The sequence below is a fragment of the Athene cunicularia genome (assembly GCF_003259725.1).
Source record: "Athene cunicularia isolate RWA chromosome 1 unlocalized genomic scaffold, athCun1 chr1_part1, whole genome shotgun sequence".
Lineage (NCBI taxonomy): Eukaryota > Metazoa > Chordata > Aves > Strigiformes > Strigidae > Athene > Athene cunicularia.
The window spans coordinates 101679003-101702328 of NW_020799091.1; the positions used below are offsets into that span (position 1 = coordinate 101679003).

At 39.1% G+C, this 23326-nt stretch overlaps 1 protein-coding gene across 5 annotated transcripts in view; it reads left to right on the top strand.

Annotated features, from left to right (window-relative positions):
* The window catches only part of APP (amyloid beta precursor protein), a 177119-nt gene that overhangs the window by 131344 nt on the left and 22449 nt on the right, over positions 1 to 23326 (top strand). For 3 of the 5 annotated variants that reach the window (XM_026867753.1, XM_026867761.1, XM_026867779.1), the window contains 2 exons: positions 16198 to 16419; positions 23230 to 23283. In XM_026867753.1, coding sequence (XP_026723554.1) covers positions 16198 to 16419; positions 23230 to 23283 — 276 coding nt within the window. The remainder of the gene's footprint in view (positions 1 to 16197; positions 16420 to 23229; positions 23284 to 23326) is intronic. The other 2 variants (XM_026867769.1, XM_026867789.1) reach the window with 1 other exon arrangement.

A 23326-nucleotide genomic window follows, 5' to 3' on the forward strand; every position in this document is an offset into this window, starting at 1 on the left:
TGACCAGTGCGTAATGTGCAACCATCCCATTAGGGTGACAGGCGCGTATAGTAGCAGCAAATTCCAGATGTCTAAGAAAGAGTACTGCTGCCTGTCTTTTGTTTATGTTGGGGCAGGGGAAAAAGTATCAGTGTAGGAGTTGCAGAAAGAGGTCTGTCTGACCATGACTGTTACACAAAGCTTTGAAAGCATAAGCAGATCATTTTCATATGAGTCCATTTGGCATACTAGCTGCAAATGATTTCTCAAGGGGCAGTGATGCAAATGTGCTACAAACCAGGTCACTCTCAGCAGCCAGTGTAATTCTTGGTATTAAGTGGTGTTTCTCATGGGCGAGAGTATGCTCCATGAATAGGAAAGCAGCACAAAAAAAATCTGAGAGGTGAGGTTTATTTGCACACTCTAGGTGAACAGATTATTTGGTTACCTTGGTATTTGTACTCACCTTCTCCCTCTGATAAATATACTCATATACTCATATACTATTTAATATGTACAAAAGCTCAGAGCGAGCAATGGCAGGCTTTAAGAGAAGTCAGCAGTTCTTTGAGCACATCCTGCTTTAAATCCTTATTTGATTAGACTGCTTATCCATGTATGTAAAAGGCAATTTATTGCTGGGAGTGGCACAGCTTTTGAATCAGAAGCTATGTCAGAGCTTTGTGCATCAGTCAAATGGGCAGACAGTGATCTGAATTTTTAATTCTGTCTTTGCTGCTCCATTTCCAAACTGATGTTCCCAGCTCCATGTTTTCTAGTCCACCACTGATTAAATATTCAGCACCGCCTACTGCAGCAGTATCATAACTAAGCTCCGAAACATTGTTATGAGCAGTAAGTAAGAGAATAGGATTTCATCTCTCCCTTGACAAACAAAATCAAGCTCCTGTTATTTTATTATGCTGTTCCGTTGTGCCTGTCCTGTTCTGCAGCATGATCTGGATGCCATACTCACATTATGTAGCTGGGAAGAGTACAAACACAAGCAGACCCCAGATCACTGCTTGCATTGAAATGCATACAGTGTGCTGTGGGTCATGTGCTGTTTCAAGTATTTGTGTGCTCTGTCTTGGCATGACAGAATTTGAGCAAGAGAGATTTGCCCCTTGACAACTTCTTGTGAAGACTTTTTTTAAGTAATTTTAGAAAAAGCTGTAAATACACAACAAGCTGCAGATTGAAGATGTCTGAAGACTTGCTTTTTTTAACCATTACATCCCTATACCTGTCAGTCTGCATTTGTGGAGGGCAAAGTTAGCACTACCTCAGATTGTTTTGGTCTTTCAGCATTTGTAAAAGTAATTGTTAATTTATTTTTTCTAGCTGTTAATTTTGACCTGTAACTGTATTTCTTGCCAAGAGTTGGATTAGGATGGTGTTCTCCATTCATTTTGTGGTATCCTTCTTAAGAATTTTTGAGGGCATTAGCTGCTTGCTGCAGGCTGACAGTCCAAAAATGACAACCATTGTGGATTGGAGATTTATATTGCAAAACCAAACACACCCTTGAAGGCTTTGCAAAAGCAAATTCTGTGTTTGTCCTGTTTGGTGCCATTTCTTTTGTGATTGTTTTCTTCATCCTCTCTCCTGAAATGTTATATTTTGAATATGTAATTAGGAATGTCTTTCAGACTGCAGTGGGACTTCTCAGTATAGTTTTTTTCTGTACTTTCTGTCTTAAGATTCAGCTGAAGGGAAGAACTCTACCTTCAAAAAAAATACTTAAAATCATAAAGCAATTCTTAGAATTTCTGCACATTTATTTGAAGTTGGGTTCCCATATTGAGATAGCAGAATAATAAATGGAAGTTGACATAGAGTAAATGTGTCACTAGCTTGTTAAAAGGGTGTTGTAAGGTTATCAAGGATGTTGGAATGGAATCTTACAGAATGGTATAGTTCATATCAAGTAAGAATAGTTATTAAGTTATAACTCAATTTCAGTACATTACACTAGAAAATTCTTGAAATTTCTTGTTGGTCATGGAGGTAGAAGTTCTAGTCAGCTTCATGGGAAGCAGTTCTAGTGTCACTCTTAGACTAGAGGCAAAAGTACTGTGGTAGCAGTTGCTTGATGTAATTAATGTCATTATCAGAGTGGTTATAATGCCTATTTTTTTTTTTTTTCTGGTGAGGGAAAGTGGGGATGTTGAAGCATGGGTAAATGAATAAGCACTTCAGGATTTATCCGTACTGGGACAGACCAAGTTCAGTGAACTGGCATAGAGGAAGATGGGGAATTGTTCATCAGTGGTGATCATCCTCAGAACAGTTGGGTTTTGCACCAGTTGACAAACCTGCTTAAAGCAGTCAATGTTAAATTCTTCTGGGTCTGTCTACAGTAGCATTTTAGCTCACATAGGAGTACATTTTAGTAACAAATGTCTCTGTCATCCCTATTTACTGTGATGTTCCACTTCATGACTTGCTAGTGTAAGCATGGACTCTGACTGTTCTTGAGAACAGGCACTGGAGGGGTCCACTTGGTTGTTAAATACAGGCACTTTCTAGCAATAGATGGAGATACAGAGAAGCATTCTGAGGACTGGGAAACTAGAGGTGTTCTTTCTGAAGAAAAGCAGTTCCTCTCTTGTTTTGGTTATCCATACTTTCCAGTTAGTGTTTCTTTTTCTCTTTTTAAAGGAATCAAACGGAGCTGAACTTTTTACCTAGGGTAAAATAAACAGCCACAAATCCAGTGTGCAGCTGCAGTAGTTATAAAAATCTGTAGCTGAGCAAGTCTGGACAATTCCTGTTCAGTTTTATACTTTCTGCCATTCTTGAGATCAATGGAATTGTCATTTCTAAATTGCCCCAGGCAGTTGGCTAGTACTTGAGAGGGAACATCTTCAATTTTGGACACAAGGGAGCATTATATTTACCCAAACCGTAAGAGTTGAATTTCCACCCTTATCTCTTTAAAGCCAGCACATTTTTCCATGGCAGCAATTCTTCCATTCAGATTTGATGGGTGTATCTACAACATACAGAAATTTCTCAGTAAACTTTAAGAAGATTTTTCTGGAAGTAGTACAATTAATGTGCAGGTCTTCCTTAAGGTAGTGTAAAACCTACCTTCTAGTTTTCAAGACGCTGTTTGGTGTATTTGTGGTGCTTCATACAGGTTTACTGTTCATCTTGTTCTGCTCTGCCCTTTTTGCCCATAAGGATAATGCAGCTGGAACAAGCAGTGGAAAGTAGCCTTCAGAAAATACGTATTTGTACAGGTACCTTGAAGTGACTTCCAGCAGTAAGTGCCTGTGCTTTTTCCTCATAATAGACTTGATGTATTTGTGCATATCCAGTAACCTTAGCTTTTCAAAGAAAAATTTGAACTTTCTGTGAAGTGGTTATTTACATTTCATCTTCTCCCTTGAAGCCCTGTAGCATTAAGTTGAGCAGATGATTTGTTAGAACTCTAGCAGAAAATATATTGTTGGGTCACTGGTTAAAAGTAGAAGAGGGTTCTCCCACAAAAGCAAATTAATTCTGTTAAGATTTACACGGCAGCATTTGGATAGATGTTTTTTTTTTTGTATGCTTAAATATGAACATGATATGGCCCAGGTGGTCTGCCTGATAAGAAGTCAAGACCCCTTCCACCCAAGGACATTAGTTCTTAAAGCATTTACCTAGTTTATATATATATAATGTGTGCACACACACTTCAGGCGTTTTTTTAATCATCACAAGCTTATGGTCTTTACTAAGCCACCAGTTTTGCGACTTTGTAACCCCTTAAAATATTTTTATAATTATTTAAATGCCATAAATAGCTCAATGAGAGACCATTGAACTATTTGTGGGAGCAAGGTGATATATTCTGTTTATGAGGGGAATCAACAGATGTCACAGAATGACTGAGGTTGGAAGAGACCCCTGGAGGTCATCTAATCCAAGCCCTCTGCTTAAGCAGGGCCAGTTGCCAGTGTTCAGTCATTCTCATAGTAAAAGAGTGTTTCCTGATGTTCAGAGGGAGTCTCCTGTGTTTCAGTTTGTTCTCATTGCCTCTGGTCCTGTCACTGAGCACCACTGAAAAGAGACTGGCTCTGTCCCCTTTGTTACCCTCCTTTCAGGTATTTATACATTGATGAGATCCACCTGAGCCTTCTCTAGGCTGAACAGTACCAGCTTTCTCAGCCGTTCCTAAAAGGAGAGGTATTCCAGTCCCGTCATGATCTTTGTGGCCTTTCATTGAACTTTCTCCAGGACATCCATGCTTCTCTCGCAATGAGGAACCCAGAACCGGACACAGCACTCAAGATGTGGCCTCACCAGTGCTGAGCAGAGGGGAAGGATCAACTCCATCCACCTGCTGGCAGTGCTCTGTCAAATGCAACCCAGGATACCATTAGCCTTCTTTGCAGCAAGGGTACATTTATGGTTCATGTTCAGCTTGGTGTGTCTGCCCCAACCCCCAGGTTCTCTTCTGCCAAGCTGCTTTCCAGCTGGTCAGTCCCCAGCATATATTGGTGCATGGGGTTGTTCTTTTCCAGGTGCAGGACTTTGCATTTCTTGCTGAACTAACTGTATTCCCTTAGTGTCTTATATTTTAATAGGCAAAGGAAGTTTGCCAGCTGGAAGGAGAGTTCTATGTTGCTGAGGCTTTGTAAATTTTCTATGCCATTAAGGAGCTTGGATGAGCTGAAGAACCTTAGTTACTTCTCCAGGTTGGAGATTCAGCTCTGTCTGCTAGTAAAATACGTCCTTTGCTGCAGCTTAGGAAAGAAGGAAAAAAATCCTGGAAATAGATCCAACATTTTCCTCTTCTAAGCGTCTCTTATTTTCTGTCCAGATTATTTAACTGTCATAGAAAATTAGGCAGAGAATAGTAGATGATTAAAATAGCTATAAATGCACTTCACTGCCACTGATGTTCTCAAATGCTTTCATTAGTAGCATACTGTATCCTCCCCATCTTTTGTAGCTAAATGGTCTATTGTGTCTTGTCATGGGTGCTAATATTCTTCAGAAAATGTATGAATCCTGATTTTTGTGTGCACAAGCCCTCTTTCAATCTCATAAATATTGTGAACATGACTTTAGTCAGTGAAAGAGCCAGCTTCCCCCAAATTTTACAGATATTATGAAAAGGATAAATGACTTTGGATTGGGGTGGCTTTTTCATCAGGGCAGGATATGGGACATCTTGTTTTCCATCTGCTTTTCAGAAATTTCATCAGACTAAAAAAGGTCTTAGGAAGTCTATTAAGAGAATATTTTTCCTCTGGTTTGAAAAACACTGTTCTGTTTCACTTGTGCCTGTAAAGAAGTCTGGTCTTTTGAGCCAAGTGTCAGAACTGAAAACCGGGAACTTCTGATAATAATTACAGACTCATAGATTATAAACAAAGTAATTTTTAAATTTTCTGGGCATCTGGTATTTCAGTGGGTATTTAAGTCTTTCTTTCTAAATAATTCATTCTTGAACAGGAGAGGTTTAAAAGTATGGCTTTGATTTTCTTCAGGAGCTGACAGCTAGAGCACTCTGTCCTGAATTAGTAGATCCTTCTTGAAGTCTCTGTTCTGTATCCTTTCTGATACTCTAGCCTAAAGTATTTTTTCATAGACACCTCTCTTTAAATAGCAAGTTATCATACCCACCACAGGTCCCACAGGAAATTTACAACCACTCTGGACTCGCAGTGCCAACAGGTTGAGCCTGGTACCATGACCATTTCACAGGGGGTTTTTTTAATAGCCCTTTGGAGGAGTCTACAGGTGACCTTTGTTCACAATGGATTTTTGTCCAAGAATTAAGAAAAGTAGTACTAAACTTTGAATAATTGTCCAATGGTTGGTTGTATTCTTTTCTGTTTTCTCTAGTTTGATAGGATACATGGAAATGTGTGGATTCAATGAGGATTTTCGTCTAACTCTCCAGTCATTTCACATGTCATTTTGTGGTGTCATAGAGACAGCAGGCTGAGAAATTGTGTCTTGGAGAGCGTTGTTTCTGCTGGTAGAGGGGCTAAAGTACTATGAGAATGTTGAATATATAGCAGTGTGTGTATTATTTTAAATCAGTATGCTGGATATGATTGATTTTTAAAAGCATAGTAGGTCAGGATTACCTCATAGTGATGGGCTGTTCATAAACATCTATTTGAGTTGATTTCCTGCTCTATTATGTCTTCAGTGTAAGTGAAAAGAACAGCTGGAGCACTCATTTTTGAGATGACACCGATAAAGCATGTGGTGGTACTAACATTTTTTTAAAGTTTGATTTTACTGTTTTATGAACCAAGATAGCTTTTCTTGGCGTTTCTCATTTGTATTTCCTGATAATTGCTTCTACCATTGTACTTTAAGGAACTAGTAAGTTAGTTCATCATGTGCCAAATTTAAGATGTCATTATTTTATTGGATGGATAACAAAAATCTGAAAACATCTTGCAGTTGTCCAGCTTGCAAATATGATCTGAGAGCATGTTAGCTCAGATGAGCTTGACTTTCTGAATGCATAGCTTCCATTCAGATGGGGAGGCACTGGTTTGGTGGATATTGACCACTCATGGAAATGGCATTACAATTAGTTACTGAAAATTTTCTTGATTCACTGAGTATATGTGTGATTTAATTCATAAATATGTTGTTATCTTGTCATCTTAAATCAAGTTAATGATGTCAGTGTCTACAAGTACTGAAGCAGCCCAAAATCATAGGACCACAGATACTCCCACAGCTTCCACTTCATACTTGCTGTTGAATGATGGATTTTCTTTTCCCAATTACTTGCTTTGGAAACACAGTTGTGCCATTTTATGTGATTCACTCTAAGATCAGATTCCTTATAGGGAGTGTCAGGTTGTGAAAGAAGCAAATTAATCGTCTTAATTCTTACATGCAAGCAAATTGAAAGTGTCTAGTGAGAACCAGGTAGAGACTGTCTTCACAAGGTATATATTATAGTTTTATATATTACAGAGCTAGTGTGTCAGTTGTCGTTCCCATAGCAATCTCTGGAATTGTTATCCAGGGGAATTCAAACACTGAAGTTTGAAATGCATCACTATGGGCAGGTATCTTGAGTGAGGAGGGCTAAATATGCCTTCAGTGCCAACAATGTACTAAGTTTTGCTTTACTCAAGCAGAACTTTCGCTTCAGATGTGCACAGTGAAAATTCACGGGTGCTTATTATGGCCAACAGTATCTGATGTATTCTTGCTAGGCAAGCTCTTACTATTGAGATAAAAAGGGAAAAGAATTATTGAGGATATGTGATTTTACAGAACAGCTGGATTGATGAAAATGTTGCATTAATCTCCTAACAATCAATTCCCATGCACATGGGATTACAAATGAAGCAGTCTTTCATCAGCACAGTTTTCTCCTGCTGTGTGATTCTCATATGTCCAATTTAATTGAAAAATGCATTTTCCTGAATAGTGCTACCTAGGCAGGGTTCCAGTCCTTTCACTGTTCTGCTTCCTTCTATTAGATCATGCATATGAAAAATAGTCTAAAAGCTATCAGAATAAGGTCATATCCTGCTTAATGAATATATTTGTTAAATTTAATAAATGCATCTCTCTAGAATATTCAGACAACCCAGGATACATTTGATCTATTGAGTCCTAAAATTGTGGTTAATAAATAGGCAAAATATATTTTATTTGGAGCAGGTGCTGCAGAATTCAGTTTTGGTGAATTCTGATTTAAACTATTATAAGTGAGTCAAACTGAAAATGTTCTCTTTTGGCCAAGGGAGTCAGGGGCAACAAATTCATGTATAGATGTATATATTTTTATGGATTATTTAGTGATTCCCAAGCTGCCTCTAAGTTCAGTACATATCAAAAATTGTTGTGGTATTTGTACTCTGACCTTTAGAAGTGTTTCTAAAAAATGATGACTAACTTTTTTCAGGTCTTAGAAAGTGGTAGAGTTTTAGGTTCTACTGCAGCTTTGAGTTCTATTGTGCATTATAAGGTAGGTAAATAGATCTGATCATTTTTATCAGTAAATAAGACCGATAAATAATTGATAAAGTAATTATTTTCAGAAAATAAGACAATAAAATTCCATATCAGTTTTCCATATAAATGTGAGGAGTTTTTTAGGGCAGTTTCATTACAAGCCTTATTACCTATTTATTTAGGATGGAAAGGTACTTGGCTTTTTCTGCTCTGTAGAAGACTGAGGAAGAATAATGAATGCTGATTCATCTGGCAGAAATGTCAGTGATGACTGGGGGGAGCTGTTTATTTGTTTTAATTTAAACTCGTCAGCCTATTTTGAAGCACTTAATGATATGTTAATTTGGAATTAAATGTGGAGTTAAAATTAAACCTGGGGAATTTGTCACAGTGCCTTGTGTGGATCAGGATGATGACATACAATGTATGTTCTTGATTACAGTATAGAGTTTCAATCCAATTTTTTCCCCAAGTGTTTTTTAATATTTCCTCATCTACCTTGATGTTAGGTTGCCATCATCTTACCTGGAGAGGAATCAACCACATGATAAAACAGAGAGATCCTAATGTGAAAACTTGGGGCACAGTGTACAAAAAACCTGTTGAGTTCAGAATTTTTTATCCAAAAGAGTGCCATAACAGGGAAGTAGGATTTTTCTGCATTTTTATCCAGAGATTTTTAGGCTATGAATGATGAATTTTTTTTCTGAGACAGTATTACTAATTCAACCAAATTGAATGAGGAGGGTGTGAGAGGAAAGGAAGACCACAGCAATGGACAAAAGGCTTGAAGCTGTGAAAGAGAAGAGCAGGGTCTTTAATTTTAAGTTTTATATTTAAGTTTAATAACTCTTTTTCAGAGATAACACAAGCTTTTGGTTTTGGACTGACTTTATCCCACAAACTTCCTTTAATACTCTCTGCTTTAAACTGAGGAGGGAAATGCAGTCATTAATCATATGATTGGCTGTTAAATATTTAAAAAAATTAGAAATGTGCTTACATCTGTAGCCATATATTGATATTTAATTTTAGTTAATAACTAATTTATATAGCTGTCAGATAGCTAGGGGTCTGTAGTAATTATAGTATTCTTTCACTGATGGTAAAGAATGTGAGAGCAGCCTTCTTACAAAATTAGACAAAATTTCAAGCCCTTGAGTTTCATAGAAGACTGCAAAAACGAGAGAGGATGGTTCTGGTTCTTCCTTGATGAAGTGGAGTGGAAATTCTTATGAACCTTTGCTCAAAGCTTTCTGCAATTGCATAGCCATATACAAAACCAGATTTTCATTGAAGACCATCCCTAATGAAAAAAGACACCTAATTATTAAATTAAATTATTAAATTAAAAAGACACATTAATCATTACACGGTAATAAATGTTTTCCTAGATTGGATTTTCCAAGCTTTCTTATGCTTTGAACACTGTTTACTATCAGAAAACTTGTTATACCATGATCTGCTGCCAAAAGGTGAATTGCTCTGTGTATGAGTTAAACATCTTCGGGTTTTTTTGTAGTTTAAGAGAAATGCTGTGCAAGGTAAATGTAAGTGAAACATTACATGTACTTGCTTACAGGAGGAGACTCATTTGGGTTGTTCTTATGATGTGATTTGGGACATGTTGAAATCTACATAAGCTGAAAGAGCAGAAGTGGCAAGAAATGGGAAAGAAAAAAAAGTGGTGAAGTTGTGTTTTTTTAAAAATACATTAGAAGCATGTTCTTTTCAGTATGGTTCTAAATATTGCAGCTATTATTAAGTTCAGAGGTGTATTTCTTATAAAGTTTGGTGTTTGGGTAACAGGTTATTGTCTAAGGCTATGGGATGGTTGTTCTCTTACTAACTTGTAGGAGAAATTTCTTAGGTCAGCTGTTTCATAATACCTTAAGTGTTCATTTTCTGAGAACTTGAAAAATACTTTTCACCTTACTGAACAAGATTTTCATACACATAAGAAATTTCTGAAATCTGAAAAAAATACTGCTGCTACTTACTCTTGCCCTAGTGGTGATGTCTCTTAAAGGATGGAAAATAAGAACTATGAAATACTGTTTTCCATGGTTCTTGCTCTTTCAGTCCCAGTTTAACCCTGCAAGAGACACATACTGGACTGTTAAAGTTTCTGTATAACACCACCTGTGGCCTGATTTCACAGGCTAATCAGGAGAAGAGAAGAAAGCTTAAATCTAATAGAGTGATCACATCGCTCTGTCAGTATGGATCTGAGCATCGCAGGTTGGGTCCATTTCCAGTATTTCGCAGTAATGATTTAGCATATCTCTTGTTTTATCGTCATCTTCAAAGCAGGCAACAAAGCCAGTCTCACACCTTCCAGTAGGCAGGTCATTTTCAATAAGTTCTCATCAGAGTTGCTCTCTAAATTATATTTGACTTGTACTATACAAATGAATTAGTTCAACACTGAATACCACGTAATTGTGTTTTGCAGCTTGGTAATGTTATAATTATGACATCTAGTAGTATGTAACATTATAATCTTGTAATGCTTGGTTCAGCAAAGCACCTTAGAATAATAAAATGCTTGAAATTCAGTGGAGCTTAACTCTTTGTGGTAAGGCACAGACTTCAGTGCGATTAAATTTAAGCACATCCTTGAAGTTTCCTCTGATTTGGGCAAAGGCTAGAGGAAATACCCATGGTATTTTCTGGTATATTCTTTCCTTTCACCTCAGAGGAGGAACTCCTACTTGATACAGTAGATTTCATATATGAAACCCACAGGATATACAGGTGACTTAACTACCTTTTCGACTCTGTAGAATTTGCATTCATTGCAGGTACAGAAAGCCCTTTGAACCTTAAAGTGTTACCTCTCTAAAACCCTTACTTGTGCCACTAATACTTTGTATTTTAAAGTTCCCTACTTAAACCCCTATTTACAACATATCTCAGTAGAAATGGCTTGTGGGGAAATAAAAGCACTTTCTGAATGTGAAATATATCTGTTCATTTGCATTGCTTGTGGAGTGCTACTAGCATAACTGTGGGTTACCAGTATGCTGTCAGTTTATGTAAGAACTCTGATATAAATGCAGATGTACAGGTAAATAATGTTTTCGTTTTCTTTGATTTAAAGTATTCACCAAGGCAAAGCCTTTAAGGACATCTTGTTTTCATATTTAGCAATTTGGGGGAGTTTTGATTCATACAACTGACGATGCAGACATTGAAATTTAGTTAAAACCTGACTGCATTACATCAGTGCAAATCCTTTAGGCACATGCTCATGGTGAAGATTATGAACAGTGACTATTGGATTAGTCTGTAAGGTAGGCGTACAACTGAAAGCTGCATCTAAACATGTTACCTCTTAATCACATGCTCTGTAATAAATGATTGTGTAAGTGTTTATAGTGAATCCAAATTGTGACATACAGCATATGCATCTTTTAAACTGTCTTCAAACTGTTGTAAGATAATACGTGTGCACACGAAGTTACGGCCGTGACTCAAGCACTCTGTAATTTCTGCCATTATGAAGAATAGGGAGGTTGCTGTCATTTTATAATTTTGTCATTTTGTAAACATATGCTCAAAAACAATCATAACTTTGGGAAAAACGTGTGCAGTTCAGACTGAATGGTCACTAGTAAGATGATGAGTATGAGGCAATAGGACTCTCCATTTGTACCAGTTTATTTGAGCTGGTTCCCAAACGTGTATTTGTTGAATCAATATATGTTCTATCATGTAGATGTTGTTTTACAAAGGAAGTTTGGTGTTGGGTCAAAAGTATGGCATGTAGTTTGATGGTGTCTTAATTAGTATTAGATGGTGGTTTGGATGCACTTTGTTTCTAATATGGTTTAAGACCTTAAATCTCTTTATAAAACTTCAAAAATTACAATTGCTGGTTTTAAAGCTACTTTTCACATAAATTCAAAAATCCTGCACATAATAGTGATTGCAGAGCCTTTCATCTAGTAGATAGGCTCCTTGAAAAGAAAACACAACAAAAAAATATTATAATTAGTTTTGGAAATTTTAAACAATGAACTAGATGAAAATGATGGTTTGTAAGGTAACTATTGCATTGCTGGTTTTCCTGGGCAGCAAGTATAACTATTCTACGTTTTCTGTCATTATAGTTATGCCAGGTAAAGGGCTGAGGTAAGTATGCCTCAGTCCAACATTTGAAGCAATGTTGTATGCCAGTAAAAAGTAGATAACACTTACAGAGTAGACTGTTTTTTGCCACTCTAAAGTCTCCCATCACCTCTGGGATTTGTCATGGTATCTTTGCTAGTACAGTTTTCCTTGCAAAGCTTTACAAGTGGAAGTCTGATCTAGGGCCACTGTGGATAAATGGCTTCTAACAATTCAGCGTACACAAGAAGATTCTGTAATAAATTTTCTTTCTTTTTCTCTGCTCCTTCTTTGCTTTAGTCTCTGTGAGTGTCTGTGGGATAAGAGAATAGTCTTGAAATGAGGTTGTAGTGGTATTACCCTCCTATCTAGTTCCCCAAACATAATTCACTTCAATTTTTCTAGATGCTGTTGTTGTGTAGTAATGACCCATGGGGAAATGTCTGTAATGAGCCTAGGAAGGAGTGAAACTTCCTTAGAGATGATAAGTCTGAGAAGTGTTTTACTGAAGTACCAGAAGTGAGCCTGTGTCTCGTCCTGGGAAAGGAAGGGTTTGGCTGCCCAAAGGAGTACTTTGGGTGCCTGAAAGAAGAAGCAGCAATTGTGCACTCTCACACCAAATCCAGAGCTGCTGAGAGGTTTGAGGTCCCAACTGAGCATGGGTTTTTTCCCAAGGTCATGGTTGCTCTTGAGCACATGCTTTCAAGAGGGACAGAAAGTTTTGACATCCTCTTATTCTTCACAATGGCAGGACTTAGCAGAATGCTACAAGGAGATAATGAGCTGAGAAACAACAAGTTTATTATAGGAAGATTGTCATGGAGTTTTTGTCCTGTTGGTTTGACAGGAGATGAAATTTTGAAAAGCAGCCTAGAATCTCTCTATTTTCAGCACCTAATAATGAAGATACTCACCACACAAAGAATACTCCTGAAACATGCACATCCTAGCCTCCAGCTGTGTCTGTACTCCCTGCTTATTTAGGGAATTGTCTTTTGCAGGGTGGGGGAATTGAGTTGGCAACTGTGAACAAGGGAGGGAATACTGTATCAATGGGTAACAGGCTGTGCAGCTTTCCATTAGCGTAACTGATGATTCAAGCCATCAATACTCCGAACAAAATCAACGCTGAAAAATTGATCTTGGACTTTGCCAGCTAGTGTCAATAACTGGAAATCCTAAGGCAAATTTCTTTAGCAGTTCAAAGATTGAAACAAGTGTTTGCAAATCATTTACTCAGTGCAGACACAGCTGCCTCAGTCTGATGGACTCCAGCACAGTTTCTAAGCCAGGCACTTCCAATTTCTCACTATCATTCAGTGTCTGATTCATCATGTCAGATGGGCTTGATTCATTTTGGCCATTGTTTCTCTCCTTGTAAAATGGATGCAATCATAATCTGCTCTTTGTAATATCTGTCCGCCTCACATGAGCTATTGTGCAGGTCAGTTAATGTCTGTGCTGTATGCCGCAGCTGAATGGGAAACAATGGAGCCTGCAAGCGCCAGCGACGACATGCTCCCAGTTGGGCAGCGTTGGCAGAGACTGTGTGCACGTCCCTCCCAGCCTTAGGGATTTTAGATACAATCGTGGTATCATGATGGGAGTTGGATGTCCTTCTCTGTCAGCCTGGCATGCCCAGCCGTGCCTGTGCTGCGGCCTCCCCCCAAGCGCCATGCCAACCTAGCTCCTCTGCTGCCAGAATTCAGGTCCTTCTCCCTCTGCTCCTTCCCCTCCATGCACTGTTTGTCCCTTCCCAAGGGCAGGAGCAGTCTGCAGGTAACACAGAATGCATCATCAGCAGGGAACAGACAGGAGTTGTGGAGGATTGGCATTCCCCAGGGAAAACGAGTGACTAGGGCACAGCACTCCCAGCGCTGCTCCCTGCCACCACTGCATGGGTTGCAGCTCTCCACAGCTGCCCCACACGATCCTATGGAGATGGGGAGGACATTGGGAACAAGGGGAATTGTACCCCAAAACCCTTCTGGTCCTTGGGTCTGAAGGACTTGCAGGCACTAAGATGCTTGGCTGTGCTTTAATATTCACTTTCCTGTGGTCTGTGCTGACTTGGTATTATAACATGCTCAACTGGTATCAGCCGTGGCTCCCTGCAAGGCCCTTGGACACCAGACTTTTTGCTCAGGCCACTAACATCTAACTCCTTTTTTGTAAAGTCTCTTCATCCCTAGCTAACGAAAATTAACAACTGTCCTGTGATACGATGTCTGCTCAGAATATCAAGGTGCTTCACCTGTCTTTTCTCTGATACAAGGAAACAATTTAATTTGGTAAAGGATTAGTGTAAGTGCAATGTGGAGACAAAAATAGGACTTGCCTTCCATGCTGAAGATTTATTAGGTACCTTATAAAATAATACTGTTTTCAGTAAAATGAACATGAAGGGAAAAATCAGTGTTACACAGGCTTTCTCTACTGTCCTAGTAAGTCATTCTAATGGACAAATTAAATCACAGAATTAAACTTTATACACACATTAGGCTTACTGTCCACTAAATCAATTGCTGTTTAAACAGGAAAATGTGTTTTAAAACATGGTTTTCTAAGCTTCAGGAGCTTTGCCCCAGGGCTGAGGTTACAACTTTTTGTTTCGTTAGATGTTCTGAATTTGGCATAGTAATAGGGTAGCAGAGAGTTGTCAACTATATCAAGGTGGTCTTTATGAAATGTATTGTAGAGCAGAGCCCTACTACATCATCGCTGATAAAGGCACTGAAGCAGTGCTAACTCTAATGCTTGTGACTTGGTGAAGAGCCTTACCAAGAGCTGCTGCTTGGGTGCAGTGCATTTCTGTGGTGGTACAGCCCGGTGTAAAGTTGGGAGGGAAAAAACATTCAAAAGATTTTACTGAGAGGTCTGAAGCTCTGGTGCGTATAGAAATTTAGATGCCCTTTCTCGCTGATGATACTGGGAAATAAGTGGGCCCCTCCAGAGTGACATAAAGAGTCTAGCGGTAGGGTGGTGATTCCTGTCCCTGAACTGCTACAGGTTTCAGATATGTGTGGGAAGCAGGACAATCAGGGCATCCTTAACAAAGTGTAGAGAAGCCAGACTAAGCTTTTGTATCATCAGCTTTCATGTGTGCTCATGTGTACAAGCACTTGCACTCTGGTAATGTAACTTCTGCAGTCTTCCATTCTGAACTATTTAGCTCTGTAACTCTGTAACATCTGCTTACTAATTACAATGGTGCGTTATTAGCAGTTACATATCTTCATAGCGATTGCTTGCTTACTTGAATGTGCTCTTGTGCACCAGGTTCCCTCAAAGTACTTGCAAATCTCATGTTGCTCCTACAAAAAAAAAATGGCAATGAAGGGGGAGATTAAGAGTAGATGAACTCTTGATGTGAGAAGGGAGTTGAAGTAATGAGGCACACACACCCTCCAAGCTTATTTTTAACAGAGTTGAACAGTCTGTCCTATACACCTGATGGAGCTGAAATGTGCTTTGATTGTTCTCACCTTGCTTCAAGTAAAATAAACAAACAAATACTCCAATAAAAACCAACTTAGATAATGCTGTACCACCTTAGGTCCTGGTTGCTTGTATAATAATTTACCTACAGCTATCTATTACTAAAGATTTTTAGCAAAGAACTTCTTCAGTATTTTGGTGAAGTTATATATGCTAAAAGAGCAAATGTTTCTTCAGATTCAGTGTGTTACAGTAAGCCAGATTTAATACAGTAACTGTTGTGGTGATCTAGGATTTAAGAGCTGTGATGAGCTTTGATAGTGATCATTTAGGAGGAAGGGGAAATAACAAAGACATTTCTTCCTGTAGGTTTCTCACATGTTAACTTTATGGCAATGTGTTTAGTTGAAGGGAATTGATTTATGCTTCTTTTAAAAGTGGTGGAGAAGAGTCCAGGGACTTGTAAAGCACAGACCTGTGATCTGTTATATGGTGGAAATGTGGGTAGGAAATGGTATTGAACAATTCTGGTTGATGTTTCAAAAAAAGTGCCTACCTTATCAGCAGTGCTCATCACAGAGTTTTGATTATCCCAAGCCTTCATGATGTTCTTTATTACAAAAAAACAGAATCTCGTAACAGTAAATTATTACTTTAATAGCATTGGAAATACGTCATTGGAAATGCAGACTCTTTTAGATAATTTCTGTTGAAATTTCTTTGCAGATGAATTACTTCAGAAAGAGCAGAACTATTCTGATGATGTTTTGGCCAATATGATCAGCGAACCCAGAATCAGCTATGGAAATGATGCTCTCATGCCTTCACTGACAGAAACTAAGACCACAGTTGAACTTCTTCCAGTGGATGGAGAGTTCAGCCTAGACGACCTTCAGCCGTGGCATCCCTTTGGTGTTGATTCTGTTCCAGCCAATACTGAAAATGAAGGTATGTACAATAGGAGAAGAAATCACAGAATAGTTTGAGTTAAGCTTTGTGATTTGTCTTCACGTTGTTCCTTGAAAATTAGTATCTTTCTGACATAAGCAGGACAGACTTTTTCAAATGTTTAGAACTGGTCTGCTGTGTCAGCTGTGGTGCTGATGGAACAGAAAGCCCTGACTAAAATTTAGAATTTAGACACACCATAAATTTCAGTGTTGAGCTTACTTTGCTTTAAAAACAAATAAAATAAATTCTAGCAATTTATGAGTGACAGTCTTAAAAATACATGCTGATGAGGTAAGGGAGATAGATAAATTGTTAGATTTGTGCCATGATGAGTGGTTTAGTTAAAGAAGAGGTTTTTATTTGCTGGTATGAAAATGATTACAGAACCAGCACAATCCTAGCGTAAGTGTTGATTATTTATTTTATTTTATTTTATTTTTCCTCACCACCACTTCTGGTTCTCTGGAATGTACTGCAGAAATGTTCCTGTATACTCAGCAAAGCACCTGGCTAGTGAAAACTTTTTTCCTGAGGAGCATTTTATGTTGTTCATGGACTAATTTATTGAGGTGACTGGATAAAACTTTAATAATTTATGTATAATCTGGGATTGGTAGTTTACTTAAGTGCCAGAGCCAATTAATCAGAAACCCGAGGGACTTTGATCATGTCATTCAATTTCCTCCTACTGTGTTTGCTTTCCTTTATCATTTAAACTCTACCTTAATTAGTAATAAGTTAATAGTAAAGGTTTGTTACAGCAAAGCAGAAGTATATTCACAGAGGCTGAAGCTATAGAAGTCTTTTTTCAGGTAAATATGTGTTTTGTGGATTGGTGATTCGTAGCTGAACTGTACAGACATCCGGAAGTCTTTTGAAACCACTTGCTTAGGCTATACCTGCTCTCAGAATGAGTTTTGAGACTAACCTTACACTTAGTCTCACTCCAGCATGATGCATGACCGTGGGCAGCTGGGTGCTTGGGAGATGGAACTTGGGATGTGGTCATGGATTTGCCAGGTCCAGTGTTGGTGCCAAGTGAAATCAGTGGAGTCAAAACCAGTTTTGTGATCAAAGTGGTTTGTCCCCAGGAGTCAGCGTAAGATCGGGTGAAAGAAAAGACATGGCTAGATCTGAGCACAGGTCAACAAATCAGTGAGGCAGAAGTATGCCAGTCTTGGGGGAAGAGGAGAGTCTGGTCAGGAGTGGGGCTAAGATCAGACCTCCAGGGAGTTAGCACTACAGGTAGGGACCAAGAAAAAGAGTAGAGAGCTGGAGCAGACTCAGTGAACCAGAAGACAGGAGATGGTGACAAGGGTTCCAGATGTGTCTAGAGGGCACTTGCAGCCAAGTGATGTGCTGAGTGGCCAAGAGCAGCTGGGTGGATTACGTCAGGTGCTGGCGAGTAGTACAAAGGGCTGACCAGGCTGGCAAGCTAAACTTCAGTTTCCTGGGGAATCAGCTGCAGCTCGCGATAGCACATGTGTCAAGGCTCTCTGCCAAGAGCAAGCCCCAGTCTGGCTGGTAGTGTCTGTCCTGCAGGAATTTTCCAGTACAGCTCTTGCTGCAGTTTTCCCATAGCTGAGGCATACAGGGCATCAGTTTCTATAGCTGCTGCCTTTCATGAAGCTTGTAAGAGGGGATTTAATTACTTTGGAAGTCTGTCCTCCCAGCTTTCCAAATATACTGATTTCAGTCACCAAGTTCAGAAGTCATTAGGTAGACAGGTGCACCCAGACATACCCACAGTTTAAACACACAAGCCTTTTTTTTCCTTCAGAAACCTGGCTAAGATCAGAATTTAATAATGAAGGGTACATACTACAATGTGATGCTGAATTCCCATAGGCAAGTATATTGAGCATGGTTCTCCTTTTAAAGTGTGTAACAGCAAATACGCAAAAAAGCCTCCTCTGCCTTGAATAACATATTGTTTAATTATGAATCCTGTGTATTTTAATGCACTACACTGTTTGTTGCAGCATTCCTTAATGTTTACTGTGGGAAAATCTTTTAACTTTCATGCCTTTAAGTTGTTGGGGTTTAGATGTTTTTTTGGTTTTGGGATTGTATTTGTCATGAAGTTACTGCAGTAAACAATGCCATTAGGCCAACCATTATTGGCACTTAAGTATGCGCAGTTAGAAATAAAAATATTTGATGCCTTAAACGTCTTCAAGTCCTGGTTTCCCATTATACTTCTGTATACCAGAATGTTGCTAACGTGATAGTGTTTACAATACCTTCTCTTTAGATACCCTCTCTATACCTTTGCTGTAGTATGAAAGGGGAATTTCTTAGCCTCATCTTTTCCCTTTGTGTTTGTCTCACACCTCTTTGTTCCAGAAACCCAGGACTAACTCTGCCATTTGTCTTCACTTCCCGTGCCTGTTTTCTTCCATGGCTATGGTCTAATCTCAGGCTTTGTCTAAATTGCTTCCCAAAACGTGTCTGTCTTATTATATGCTTTGGAAGTAGCAAGAGGTAAATAACAACTCACACGATTTTCTCATTCTCTTTTTTTCCTCTCCTTCACTGAAGGGTTTTTTTGCATAGTCTGTTTTTCACACAGTAAATTCCCCTTATGCAGGGAGATTTTCATATTTTATGTATTACTGAGCAAGTCACTGCTGTTTCTTAACACATAACCATTGACCAAAAAGGTGTAAGTTGAAAAATCATTGATAGAGAAACCTCAAATACTGTAACCAACTGCAGCATTAGTGATAGTCAGCATCTGTTGCTGCTGGAAGGTGCTGAGCATGCCAGCAAAGGTCAGAGAACCGAGCATCTCGCCTCCCATTTACTGGGTGAGGGCTGAGGGTAGTCAGCACCATCAGGAAAATCACAGCACGTTCCATGTGAACAGCCTGGCATCTGGGAAATCTGCTGAGCAGATTTAACAGACTACCAGAGGAGTTCAAGATGGCAGGCAAGTTACCAGTTCAGTTGTTGATACTGTTTTGGTCTAGTTTGAAAGCTGAAGTCAACTTTTTAAAAACTCTGCAGAACACAAATCCAGAGTACTGTCAGCTCAGCTTATGCAAGTGGGTTCCTAGGTAGAGCGAGAGTCCCAACTTCATCACCACTAAGAGCTGTTGTGCTAGGCAATGGTTTTCTTCAGTCATGAGCAGGCACTCAGCAGGTAAATCATTGACCTCACTGCAGTTCGCGTTTCTGTCAAAACAGAGTTCTAATGGGAGCACTGACATCCGAGAGGCAACTGAACAGATCGTGGAGCTGGCTGGGTTAAGACCTGGGATCTTACCCCCTCCAGCGCAGCCATAGTGAGGGGACTTGTTTTTAATGAACCATTCAGGTGTTGCTTAAACCAAAACGTGATTGTGGGATAAGTGGAAGGAAATGCAGCCATTAAATCTTTGTTTCAAAGTATCCAGTATTCTGCCTACAAGCAATGAAGTTAAAATACTACAAAAAATACCTTAATTTTGTCATTAGTTCCTATGCCTGTTTTCTTCCATGGCTGTGATCTAATGCCAGGTTTCACCCAGAGATATTAATAATAGATGGGATTGGTACATTGCCATGTAATCTCAAGGTCTCATAACTCCATTTGAAATTTTTCCAGTCTAAACTTCATGTTTAGATAAAAGGATAGGTTTTAGGCAAACAGTTTATTTTACTAAAACTGTTTTTTCTGATGAACGAGTGAAAAATAGCCTAAACATAAAAGATCTTGAAAGTCTAGCATAGCTCAGTAGTTTCTTAAAGTGTTTTCTTCCTTGTTGTTTCCCTGAGGTAGATTCCCAGTAACTGTCCACAGAAATTAATCCAAAGCACCAGGTGATACACTACCCAACTTACATGGCTGAACGTATGTTTAGCATATTGAGATACAAATTAGGTTAATGAAAAATACCCTCTCGAGGACACAGCAGAAGGCACTATCAAACTGTCAGGAAATTGTATTTTAACAATGAAAAACGCACCTTCAGAGGTGGGGGCAAAACCCCAACAGCTGTGAAGCCCTGAAACTGCCAAGGTCCCAAAATTGGGCATTTTGCCAATGACTGGGTTTAGTGTTCTACCTTTTGTATTTTACCATGCAGTTATGGTTAGCCTTAGTGACAAACTATTTGTCTAAAGTGAGATTTTTGTGAATGTACTGTGTTATCCTTATGACTTGGCCAGTTACTCCCTTCAGTGCTGTTCTTGGTAGGTGAGCATCACATTGCTCTCCTTGGCTGCTGGTTTGTGCCAGCTTTTGAGCTCTCTGATTCACCATTCACCTTTATTTTTGAGAAGTAGCCACATTCTCTCTTGCTATTCTGAGATGTATTAGCATTACACTGAAGTGGGATGTGTACCGTGTATGAAGCCTGTGTGGTCAGTGTAAGCAGGTATATACCAATTTAGTTTTGTGAGGCTATTCGGAAAATAAATTTTCAGTTTAATTCTGCGTACTTGTGTGTACATGGAAGTGTGTTCAAGAGAAATGTGATTCTGGAGCATCAAAATTAATGCTATTTTTACAGCAATACACAGTACATCTTAGAGTTTTGATTACTGATAATTACTGTAATAGGTTTAAACTTCTCCCCTGTATATCAACAGTTGTGAGGTGGTGTGGTTCATTGGGGCAGGCAGTGAAGAAGCCCACGGAAAAGATTTTTCAGAGTTAACTGTTGTTTGTGCCTACATTAATACGGCAGCAAGAGCGAGCAGGTTTTAAAATGCAACTGAAATTCAAAAGGTGGCAGGTCAGGGCTCTCCAGAAACCAGACTTTCTTTGTATTGTGTTGCCCCGGGCATGCTGCACTTAAGTGCACCTGGAATCACAATCTGCTTTGGAAGACCCTTGGCTCTGAGCTCTTGCCTCCAGTTTTTGCTCTGCAATTGATTGGTGACCTTGAGCAGGTCGTTTCACTTTTGTGTCAGTTATGAAATGTGCTGGTGATGTTTGCTTTTTCTCCTGCAAAGTGCTTTCAAAACTGTAGATGACAAGAAGAATTACTCATTATTCATACTTTCACCTAACTCCACAAATGCTGCATTACCCTGAGATCTGGTCTCCATACTACTGTACAACAGATACTTCCTCCATTCTTTTCTCCCTTTACCTACTCCTATTTTTATGGCTACCCACAACCTGCTCTATCCGTTCACCATAGCTATGGGCGTGTGGGGTTACAGAGTGCCGAATGAGAGGGAAATAAAACCCCTCAGCTTTCTAGGGAGGAGGTGGGGGCCAGGGTTACAAAGGAGGGTTCTACAGGAGCAGTTTGGTTAATGTAAGTCCTCGGTTATTTCTTCCCTTCAGCCCTGTCCACTGAAAATTACTGCTGACCTACCTGAAGGTTGGTGCCAACAATACTGGAAAACCTAGCAGAAGACTTAAATAGAATACTCAAAATTGTAGTTTTTAGTTAAGGATGGAAACTGGGGTTTATATAGCGCTATGTAAAGAAAACAATTACATGGTCTGCTGGTGCCACTCTGAACTGCTGTGAATGAAAGTGGTTTGATGGCTTGTCTCTGCAGCACCAGACCAGCAAGCTCTGTGAAAATTTTGCCCTTCTGGAAACACAAGCAAGTCAGATGTTCAGGTGCATTTTTAGTCTGCGGCTACTATAAAGCTGACTTACTGCTTTTTTTCCAGAGGCAGGAGCTGTTGCAGTCACCTCCTCTGTACAAAGGACATGGGTGTCACATAGGCTCTCACATAAAGCATGGTAGGTCAGATCTGTAGGAACACTAAGCAAGTGACACAGACTTCCTAAGAAGACAGGCAGTTCCCTTGCTTAAGTCAGCAGTATCGCAAGTTAGCGTGATTTTCTGATGCTGAATACAGTGAGCAGTTCATGTTTGAGAACTGTGCTTTTGTCAGGTTTGCTCTGTTACTGTGGCTCCCTTAGTACTGATTAGAAGGCTCATACTTGAATACTGAAATTCAAATGAATGAGAATACCTTATTTTTTAAATTCTGAGTTCAAGCTACAAAGTAAAATTTTATTTCTGAATTTCTTTCCTTTCTGACACTGGCACTTGGGTAGGTAAGGAAAGCAACAGTATTGGAGCAAAAGAGAGAAATAACAAAGAAAAAGAGAGGGAGGAAATCTGAATGTTATAAGGAATGTATCTGGTATAGTCTGTTTGGACTTAACTGAGGCAGTAGGTAATAACTATAAAAGTTCTGCGCATTCTATTTTCTGTTCATGTCAGTGAGCTTCATCAATCTTAGATTTCAGCTGGTAAAGCCTCAGTACAGTAATACAAGAGTTTTAAAACTGTGTATGACACAATTGATTAGAAAGTGGTGTTTCTTTTTTGCTTCCTTTTCAAAAATCAGAAGGCAAATTTCCTGTCTACAAATCAGAGCATATCAGAATGAAGTATTGATTGTATTTTCAAAATGTGCTTTACTCTCTTCAAACGTTTATAGTTAGTGCTATGAAGAATCCCTTTTGAAAGGAAAAAGGAGTCAGGATTCAGTGGGATTATAAGTCAGGATCGATTCTGATCAGACAACTGGAAGAAGCTTGGATGTAATTAATATGGTTTCACTTTATAGACAGAAAATCTTTGGTCTTGATGGTTTCTCATTTTAAGGAGTAACCAGAATATGATGTAAAATTGACACATCGGATGTGAAGCTCTCCTTTTGAAGTGGTGCCTATCCCTTCCTTTTATTTCCAGGATTAACCGAAGGCAGATCTTTTCTAGCTGTTGCTTTGGTAACTGCTTATGCACTCTCTCTCCTGCACTGTCCCAATGGAAGAGCAGTTGACTTTATCATTTTGGGGAACTTTTTGTTTATTTTTTGTTTTCTTTTTTGCACATGCCCAGTTGAGCCAGTTGATGCCCGCCCAGCTGCAGACAGAGGACTCACCACACGACCAGGTATATAACTTGCATGGCTTTTACCTAACCTGTGTTTTCCCAG